This window comes from Buteo buteo, chromosome 9 (assembly GCF_964188355.1).
Source record: "Buteo buteo chromosome 9, bButBut1.hap1.1, whole genome shotgun sequence".
NCBI classification, from domain to species: Eukaryota; Metazoa; Chordata; class Aves; order Accipitriformes; family Accipitridae; genus Buteo; species Buteo buteo.
Window position 1 is genome coordinate 2,823,567 of NC_134179.1, and position 10,736 is coordinate 2,834,302.

The window sequence follows — 10,736 nt, forward strand, 5'->3', positions numbered from 1 at the left end:
GTAGAAATAAGTCCCAATAATACAGTCCAGATCTGGTTTAACTTTTCTTAACCTAGCGGAAATTTGGGAGCACAATACAGGCCATATACTTGAAACTAAGTAGTACAACACCCAGCCACCACACTGCAAAAAAATTGAGAGCAGAAGAGCCTAAGTTACCCTTCCTTTCCTCCTCAGATATGTCGTGGATCTTCTGGTTCACAAACTCTGCGTAAGAGGCAGCATACCACACCTGCAGAAGGAATACAAGATAACAGACCACTAAGATGGAACCAGAACTAAAGGGAATTCATTTGAAAATGGTTTTTAAGCAATACATTTACTTCACTTGCCTCAACCACTAACTCTTATTGCTCCTTTCATCCTCAATAATAGAGACTGTTGAGATCAATATGCTCCCACTGAGGAATAAAAGAGAGCTTTGCTCAGAAAGCATATCCATTTAAGGTATAGCCTCCTAATATGAATGTTAGTCTTACACACGGCTACCAGTAGCTCTAAAGGAAGTAAGATTAATCTCTTCAGACCCGACTGTAAGATTGTAAAGGATGGATATCAGCAGAGTACTGTTACTTGTTGTATCAAGAGGAATGGAAAAGTTGTTAACTCGGGGGATTTCCCCTTTCTTTCCTGCTCTCTAATAGAGAATAGGCAGCACTGTCCACAGACACTCATTTAAAAATGTTTCTGAACTTCTGAAGGATCAAAGCAGTACGGTCCTGCTTCCCAAAACAACAATCTGTCAGGCTGCAGCATGGTGGACCCACTTTCGTTATACAAGGAATTTAGGAAGCCTTCAGCAGAGGGAACCACAGAAGGCAGAAAGACAACGTTTATTAGAGCCTAAAATCAGGTGCTCACATTTAGCCGAGAATTCTTGCATCATTTCTCATTTTATCTTACTGATTGATTAAAAAGGTTCAATTCCAGAAGAGATTTCTTAAAGAAGGCACAGACAGATTTTCAGCATGAAAAAACTGGACAAGTTGAAACTTGTAGTGGGCCGCAGGCATTTTCACAGCAGTGGTGAGTGGCATTTCTAACTCTTTCAAAGGCTCACTAGCAGGTGCATGTTACTTTGCAGGAATCTCACTAGCTGGACAAAGAAGAAAGCCTGGAGGTCCTACCCTACTAACCTGTCATGCAATACAGAAGTTCTCAGCTTTAACTGACTGATCCTCATACTTCAATCTTTGGACAAAATTTATATGAATGCCTTAAATCCACTTGGGGAGGAAAACACATTACAGAGCCTAGGTCATTTGCTTTCAATTATCGAACCACTTTTACCCCAAAAGACACTACTAACACATAAAGCAAGAAAAATGGTGCTTCTACAAGCAGGTCTGTACAGATTTAATTAAAGTCTGATTACAAATTGATTTAAAAACTGTTGAGGAAATTATGTTCGGATACACTTAAAATGGATTAACATGGATTCTAGTGATTCAGCTTAAACAAATTAAGGACTGATTTCAGAGAAACCAAAAAGAATCCTACCCTTAAAAATCAGCAACAAGTGTATAAGCAGGCTTTTGCCCTGGTTCAGCTAAGTGTGTTTAAAACTGGTTTTGGTTGTTTGGTTTTTTTTTTTTAATTGATGAAATTTACGTGCAAGAAGAGATTTGAAGAAGAAAAATTTCCTGGTATCAAAGTTTTTTGGTTACCCCTAATTCCCCAAAAGATATTAAAAACAAAGGCCATCTCACAGCCAGCCACGCTGCTTTGAGCTCAAAGTAATCAATACATTTTTAAAGGGAACAAAAAGTAACTCACAGGGAAGTCACAATATCCTTTATCATTTTCCACATGCAAAGTTTCAAAAGTTCCAGGAAAGCCAGGTAAAGTGAGAGACCATATTTGCTTAAGGCACCAGAAAACAAGTCAAGGGCACACAGGACTAACTGGAAAGGGCATCCAGAACTAAAAAGAATAAGACTGCTGCAATAAAAATTAGATTGCATCAGCAAAATATATGCAGTGTAAAGCATGACAGTGACAGACAAATCATTTACATACTTTTATTTGAAACTTCCTCATTTTATACCTGAGCCAAAGCTCATTTAAAATCCCTAAGTTGGTGGCTAACTACTTACTGACTTCAGTGACATTTGATTCAGGCCATCACGTGCTTTATCAGGGAAAAAAGCCCTAAAGCTATTTACAGCAATCATTTCTGGCACTCGGACATGCATTTATTAGGTAGCAACTCTAAGATTTGATTTCATCAGCAGAAAAGAGAGTCACAAAACATGAGCAATGCCATACCTTGAGTTCCTGCTTGGGCTCCACGTTTTTAATGGTTGTGTAATAAATATGGTGGCCGTACTGATACGCTACCAGGTTCTGCTCCAGATGGTTTTGAGCAGGACGCACAAACATCATCCAGTTACAAAGAGCCTCGCTAGAAAGTTCAAACCACAGGTCCTCTTGCAAATCTCTGTCTTTTCTGTCACCCTTATCAAGAGAAACCTGTAGCAAAATCCAATTACATGTGACTGTAACTGCCTGGCAGCAGGTTCAAAAGAATTTGAGCTTCTAAAAAACCAAACAAACCAAAACAAAAACCCCAAACAAACAAACTACTGTGCCCATGCAACTTTTACATTAGGAAAAGCAACGAAGGCATAGCTAACTTTCCTCTCTTTGCTAACAAGGAGCCAGAAACAGGCAGCACTTCAAAAAATACTTAAAAACAGGTAGACATTTAACTAGGGAGACACAATGGACCCTTCCATGGCTTTCTAGAGCAAGAAGCATTCATTAAAAGGGCCAGGCACAGTACTTTACATGTGGCTATGAGGCACAAGAAGCTGTAGCTTCAGTAGGCTATATGGCATCAGTTGTCAGATGTTTCTAACTGGCAGACCCACTTCTTTCATTTCTTGACTCATGACACTGCCTCAAGCTGGGAGCAGCACTTCTTCAGCTGAACTTCTGTCAGGTTACTGAATCTGCCTTCAGTAACAACTTCCTTGTCAGACACTGACCATCAGAGACCAGCGCTCCTAAGACTGTCAACCTAATCTCCAGCAAATAAGAACCAATTCCTATAATGAAACCAGTAAATAAATGGATAAAAGTCAGTCAAATCCATTATACCTCCTGCCAATGTCTTGGCATGAGGAAGGGGAGAAAAAACTCTCCTCTCCCCTCCATCTTGTGGGGGAGAGGAAGGAAAGGGGATGAAAAATATTTTTAACTTAAGTTACAGCATGACACAAAATAATGGCTGCAAAACATTCTCAGATAGGGCTGCTATTTATATGTCCAGATGCTGCTTCAGCCCACATGACAGCAATTCACAGCATTCCACGCTATGTGTCCTATGTATCATAACACCATAATGCCTTAATATTCACCACGATTATTGTGTCTCCCTGAATAACAGAAGATTTCAAGCCAAAGCAATATGGGTACTTCTGAGTTACATTCAGAGATGGAAGTAACAAAAGAACACCTCCAGTGAAGTAACTGATCAAGGCAGAGCAACAAACTCATGAAAAATCAAAGCTTAAGCACAAATTGATCCCTCTTCTCTCGCACGCACACCCTTACCTTCAAATGGATATAGCAGTCTTTGAGTTCAGTTTGTCTAACCAGGGGTCCTTCCACAGGTCCAAATTGTGTGCGTTTTGGGATACGCCTTTTGGAGAACACACCTCCCAAAAACCTGTCTATATAGAGCACCAGGGGCAGGCTGGCTCTTGCCCTGGTCAGCACAGGCCGGTTTGGGATTGGATGCAAAGGTCCGTGTTTTGGACACACAGAGGGATGTGCATTATTACACTCTTCACACCCTACAACACAAAGTCAGAGAGGACATGACTGTCAGGCAGACACTCACGCACCAGCTCAGAAGAGACAGCCTTATCTCCCTCTAAACATCTTTGGCTCAGCTGTGGGAACATTTATTCCAATAGTCTGTCTACATTTTAAAACATTAGAGAGGGCAGCCTCCCGCAAAATGAAGAACAAAGCAGCTCAGAGACTCCACCTAAGACACAACCTTGTCTTTTCAGTAAGGCAGCTCAATATGTGTCTACATTTCTGGGTATAAAGGGGTTTACTTATTACTGCTAAAATCTGAATCATTTTTGGCTCCATTTACTAGAGAGCTGATGGAGGTGAAGAAAAAAAAAAGGAGGGCTTTTTCTACATACTACTAGGTAGTACTTCATATGCTTACACAAATCATTGGGATCAAAGGGTCGAGGTGGATCTGGATCCCATTCATCCATGTCAGTGTCTTCCCCATCTTCATCCTCATCTTCATCATCATCTTCTTCCTCTTTTGCTTCCATCCTTCCCATTTGATTCTGCAGAGGTGCTAAAGGGTCAGAACCATCCACTGCCTCCATAGGAGGTAACACCTGGTTATGCACCGGTAATGATGCCTGAGGAGAGAATTCACAAACAATCAAAATCGATTCACAAAGAAAAACACTCTTACAAAGATGAGCAATGAAGGTTCTTGCTAGTCTACCCTTTCTGCTTCCTTTGGTAATGGAAAGAAGGACAAGGGAAAGTAAAGCGACATGATAAACGATTGCTGAGGGATGTTTTGCATTGCTGCTGCTGACAGCCTCACTCGGGACAGCTCTGTGTCACTACCTAGTTCTACCCTGTCAAAGACTGACTTCTCAGGAGAAGAAAACAGTATCAGAAGTTCTGGACCCTCACAGAAAGTCTGAAAAAGTCCAGGCTCTGTGGAAATTATCTACAGCCTAAGGCTGTATTTTAACTTCTGTACAAGTGAGAGAATCCTGCACTTTAGCACATGATCTCTTCTCTCCTATCGTGCAATCAAACACACACAATCCCCGGAGCACACACACAGAGATCAATATGGGATGAGATAACACAGACACTAGATATAAACTATGGGACGTGGAGGACAGTTGAGGGCATTGTATTCTTTCACTAATTTTAAAGTTTATCCCTTTCTTTCCCTACAAAAAAAGCAAAAAAATAATTGAAGTGCACTGTACAGAATATTCCACAACCCACGCAGGCTTCTCAGGTAGAGAACAAGAAATACTATGCGCAGTAAAGCTATCTTAAAAGACTGGCAAAGAGACCCAGTGGATGTTGGTCCTACATGACAATCAGCATTACACCTTCTGTTAACTTTGCTTTTCAAAGCTGAGAAGAGTATTTTAAAGGTGGCTGCTCAAGACAGAACAATCTGTAGAACAGGTTTCTCTGTATATTAAATACACTATCTCTCCTAGAAAACCCCCCACACATTCCATGGTGAGACTATGAAAGACAGTACAGATCTGTGCTACAGCTTTCTCCCATCTCCTCCCATATCACTCAGACATGTTTTATCACCTGAGACAATGGAGCAATGAAATCAGTGTACTCGTACATTTAAAAGAAAAGGGTGCCTGGCAACTTACTCTATCTGCTTGTGGACCCTGCTCCAGAGCCATTTGCTGGGGGGATTCGGCAACGTTGCCGAGCACGGACAGGTTGGTGGGATTCATGCTCTGAGCAGCAGCAGGCAAGAGCACAGTTACCTAAAATTATAGGCACTCATTTTAGCACTGCGTCATTTCCATCAGTCACTTACATACGGGCAGTGCCCTGCATGCAATGCTCCCTGGAGTCCTACACTAGGTCAAAAACTGCAACATTTTAATGATTTTTTTGTTGGGTGTTTTTGGGTTTTTTTAGGGATGATGGACTTGGACAAAACCTGTAGATCCAGGAATAAAGGGAAAGGCTTCAAAACTCAGTCTAGATTTTGCAGCTTTTCAATTTCCTATCTCCCACTTTTGGCTTTAAATGAAGGTCCTATACAGCCTGGGTTCAAGCTATACTAAAAACAGATGCAAGGAGCTCTTTAGCTCTTGGTAAAACCACTGATCTGGGGTCTTTTTCTCCTCTATCTCCAAATTTACTAGGTTTTTTTAAGGCAGAAAGTAAAGAAGGAAAAAGAAGCATCTCCTCTTTTTCTCTTTCTTTTTCTCAAGCAAACCAAGACCCATTATAAAAGCATGGTGTATTGACCTCACTGGAAGATCAAGCCCTCAAATGACAGGATTTCAACAATGATTTTTTCTTTACATTATTTGGTCACACATTTTTGGTCATTTTCATACTCTTTTTTTTGGTGTGGTAACAAGAAAATGAATGTATATTACCATACTGGTCCCATCCATTCAGCAATTAAACAAAGCAGAATTAAGATCCTAGGAATCACCTTTCCTCTCTTTTGTTTCCTGCTTATCTATACAGGAGTTTGCACCGTTATCCCACACAATTTTTCATCCTTCTCTACAGCTGACATCATGTGGCTTCTAGTTTGTGCCTCTGACTGTTAAGCAGCTTTTACGCTAAAACTAAAGTCCCTGTCCCTCTACAGAGGGCTTAATAAATATCAAATAAATCTGAGAACAGCGAATTGTGCCAACAGTGAAGAAGCAGACAAGAAACTCCATAACATAAGCAGATAGTCTTAAAACTTCAAATCTAGTTGTTTTGTTTAAAGAGGTATTAAGATTAATTTATGAAACTGCTTAAAAACTACAGCAAAAAGACTTCAGGGAACCGTGTGACAGTGAGCAGGAAACTGCCAAGACGACAGCTGAACCAAGCTGTCTGGTATTGACATTTCTGATGCCAAGTGGCAACAGAAAAGGCATCATTATTCAATGGCACACCTCCAAGTCTGCCAGCAATGAGAGGTTCACGCAACCTTGGGTCTATTTGCCCCTCATATTAGCACTGCCTACCACTAATCATACTTCAGACCTATCCTTACTTTTACTTCCATGTCAGACACTGCAAGGAATGTAGGCATTACTTTTAAAAACCTTTCAATTTTTTTTAAAAACAAAGTTTCTTTTGAAAGACAAGAGGAGCTCTGATTATTATTTTAACATTTGTTGTCAGTTCAGGGATGTCCCACATGAAATGCTGATGTAAAAACACCTGCAAAGGCAGGAGCTGCCATAACAAGGGACTAACCATTCACAAGCAAATGAACATCTCTGCTGGGACTGCTGTCACAGACAGTGTTGGAAGGGAGGACGGGCTGAGGACATGCAGACCAAGTGCTCATGCCCTTGATACTCAACATGGGACAGTAGCAACACACCATCTCTGCTGTCAGAGTGTCATTTGCACTGCACATGTAAGTAATCTCTACTTTTAATTAGATCACATATTTATTTGTTAAATGAGCTTTAAGACAATTAAATAGAATTTGGGGGCTTCTTAATGCAAGGAAACTGATGTGGCAAAAAATTCCAGAATGACACTCCAAATACTCTGGAGAACTGGAAGAAAACAGGTAACACCTTTACTGTGTCAGTCATACCATTTCCTGCCTGTGCCTCAACATTTTAGAAGGTATTCTTTTAGCAAGAAGAAAATTTCTTTTCAGTGCACATTCAACCCTTCACTCTGCCCCAAGACTGTCAATAAAAATGCATTTTAATGATCGCATTAGTAATGATTCAGATCTAACGTGTCAATTCACACGTGCCATTAAAGATTCACTGAGCAGTAATGATTTTAAGCCTCTTTGACAAGCAGAGAATTTGAACTAGAGATCTAGATCTGAAAGCACCTACACCCGATTACCACAACGCAGTTCCCAAAGATACTAGTAAGAGTTAACCACAAAACCTTCCCATCCATGATAAGTGAAAAAAAGAAAAATCATCAAAACTTTATAAACACGGGCTCCAATTTTATTCTGTTCCTAGCCCACTTCAGCACTGGCAAGCAGATCAGAGCTGGTATGCCATGGTAAGGTAAGGGAGCCAGTAACTGAACTTCTTCAGCTTTTACAATTAATTTCATGTGAAGTCTCTAGTAAACCTAGAATTTGATCCAAAGTTTCTATCCCTTGAGAGCCTTTTATGGACTTAAAGGCATTTGGATCAGAATTTGTATGAGGACAAGTGCAAACCCAGTCTTTCCAGAATGACACATTAAAATAAAGCCAGCCACATCAGCTTGCTGACTTATTTAAAGGGACACTGTTGAAAGTTTTTTCATTATATCTGGGGCAGTAAATTAGTATTTTCATTGAACATGAATTAATAAAAATAAACTCAAACTCTCTTAACCGTTATTGTCATTCATGCACAAGCTAGCCAAAATAATAATGGCTTGTTATCATAAGCTTTTTGCCCTTGATCCCTGGGATGACAGTACATGACTGAAGATTGCCATTTGACAAATCCAGAGAGAGTTTATTACACTCTAGCACTACAACAACGTTCCTTTACCTTTGGTAACAACTTCCTTACAGTTTCAGGCCCAAGGAAAATAATGTCTCTTTCTTACCTGCTGGGTGGTGGCATCCTGTTGGACGTAAGCCACTTGGGACGGATCTGTAAACAGAGTCTAGACAAAGTGAAAAAGGCTTATCAAACCAGCCTTGGGGTTGTTTACTCCCACCTCACACAAAAATTACCCTGCCACCAAGAAGTGATCCACATTTGATCCTTTGCTAACCTCTAATGTGCTTATTGCCACTGCAGACTAATTCAACTTACCCATGTGAACCTACATTCCTAGAGATCAAACTAAAATTAGGTAGTGCTCCATAAAAAGATAATATATTTATGTGGCACTTTTCATCTATATAACTAAAGTACTTTATGGGATTATTTTTTTTTTAACATAGAAATCATTTTGTCAATTGTTGATTTGATAAATTCTACAGAATGAAATTCAATAGCTGTGTGAAAGCTAAGTAATACTTGAGGGCAGGACAGAAGATGACTATTAACTTTATCTTTCTGTAAATTCACAAGACAGGGCCTCAAAAGAAAGCATGCAGATATCAGGCATATCCTACATGTAAATTTGATATGGCCAGGTCACTGGTTTTTTTTTAATTTCATAGAAGACACGCCAACTCCAATATTCTTACAGTAGCCTGCAAGAACAGCCCTGATGGGAGAGCTTCCCCCTAGGAAAAGCAAGACTTAAATAAAAACTAAGTATTGACTAAGGTCAGTCTTGCTTACTTTGCCAAAACTTGAAATATCTGAGTTTGTAGCGGTCTGGCTCCAACAAAATAAAGCATGGCATAATACAAATTCCATTAGAGCTTTGGTAATTTCATCTCAGTTGCACGATAGCATCTTAATACTACACGTCTTTTGACAAAATTATAGTATTCAGAGTTTGAGTTACTTGGTCGGTGACTTCCTGGGAGATACCCTCTCAAAATCTCTTATCCTCTCAGAACATCCCACCACATATCAACTGTTTCTGTATAACAGCTAAGAACTGCGCAAGAGAGGGACCACGCCGCACAAGGCTATGCCAGCATTGCTGCGGGTGTCAAGTACGTGCACTTTGTAGCATTGCTAATCTGTTCTGTCAGCAAAGACACTATAAAACATTCTCGACAAAGCGTGCCTGTTCCTTTTTTTATCTTTCCACACAGAGGTACAGATGCATACTATATAACCCCATATAAACACATGCTGTCAGAGAACAAAAGCTACTTGATATAATTATGAAGAAGAAAAAGAACCTAGGTCTATAAAATCAACAACTTCTCTGAAGAGACACTACAAAATTAGACTGAATACACTGAGATCCCCCGCAAAAGGACATGACTGATATTGTAACTATCAATTATGAGAACTGTACTATGCAAAACAAGGACTCTTCCAGAAGACAGACGCACAGATCGCTCTTTGCTTTTTAATGAATACAACAGAGGCAGAATTTCTGAAGATATTATCCGTGTTTTGGAAAACACCCTTGATTTAATTGTAATCTCGTCCACCTTCAGTGAAATAACCAACATTTCATAACTCATAGCCTCGGCATCCTTTCATGACCACATTTGAACATCAGACAAATGAACAGCATGAAGTCCCTGTTCAGCAATGGACAGATAAAAGCATTAAGAGCAACTGCCTGCTATTTTCCAACCATATCACTTGGCTGGCAACTGGCTTTCACCTCAAACAAGACTGTTTTGTTTTCTAGGTGCCAAAGTGGGGTGCGCCCAGAACCACACATGCCTGTGTAGCTTCCACGGGATGGATGTAGACAAGCGTGTGCTCCGAGGTGTCCACGGAGGTGTAGGAGGTGCCATCCGCCGTGTAGACAACCTGCTGCGAGGGACGGTCCTGCTCATCACTGTACACAATCTGTGCCACTGTCCCCCCCTCAGGGACAAAGTGCACCTGGAAGAAAAAACAGATCCTGTACTGAAACTTCTGCAGTCATATGCCTGTGGGAAACAACACAAAACCCATCAGTTGCAGAGGTGCCTTGGAAAGCAGAGAGTACCTCGTGTCTCAACTAACTAGCCAACTGTTTTGAAAAAACACATTTAAAATCTCATCTGAATTATGCTAGCAACACAGAAATCTGGATATAACCTACCATCGGTTTCTGGTTTTACTCTGCATTTTAACTCAAGACCTGACTTGTGTAAAGGGCACCTTCTAATACTTAGTTCTTGAATCATACTTTGGAAATTTGTAAGAGAAAGAAAGCTCAGATATGAACTAGTGTATCTCTGGGATTTATTGGTATATTGTTTCCCTTTATTCTCATATTCCTTTCTGGATTTATGATAATTAATTCATTCAGCTAGTTCTGTAGTTGGAGGTAATTTCTTCTGTTTGATGAACAGCTAACAGAATCTATTAACTTTGATTCTGCTGCAAGTAATAGTATTGCACCTATCATGAGGAAGCAATAGCGTATGTTAGATTGCTTCTCTGTAGTATATACATGCC

At 40.2% G+C, this 10,736-nt stretch overlaps 1 protein-coding gene across 1 annotated transcript in view; it reads right to left on the reverse strand.

Annotated features, from left to right (window-relative positions):
• The window catches only part of PRDM10 (PR/SET domain 10), a 44,269-nt gene that overhangs the window by 24,200 nt on the left and 9,333 nt on the right, over positions 1-10,736 (reverse strand). Inside the window, exons 2-8 of the mRNA XM_075036675.1 lie at positions 10,011-10,175; positions 8,308-8,367; positions 5,406-5,525; positions 4,190-4,397; positions 3,559-3,800; positions 2,269-2,472; positions 160-232 (exon numbers count right to left, since the gene is read on the reverse strand). Of these exons, the coding sequence (XP_074892776.1) occupies positions 160-232; positions 2,269-2,472; positions 3,559-3,800; positions 4,190-4,397; positions 5,406-5,525; positions 8,308-8,367; positions 10,011-10,175 (1,072 nt within the window). The remainder of the gene's footprint in view (positions 1-159; positions 233-2,268; positions 2,473-3,558; positions 3,801-4,189; positions 4,398-5,405; positions 5,526-8,307; positions 8,368-10,010; positions 10,176-10,736) is intronic.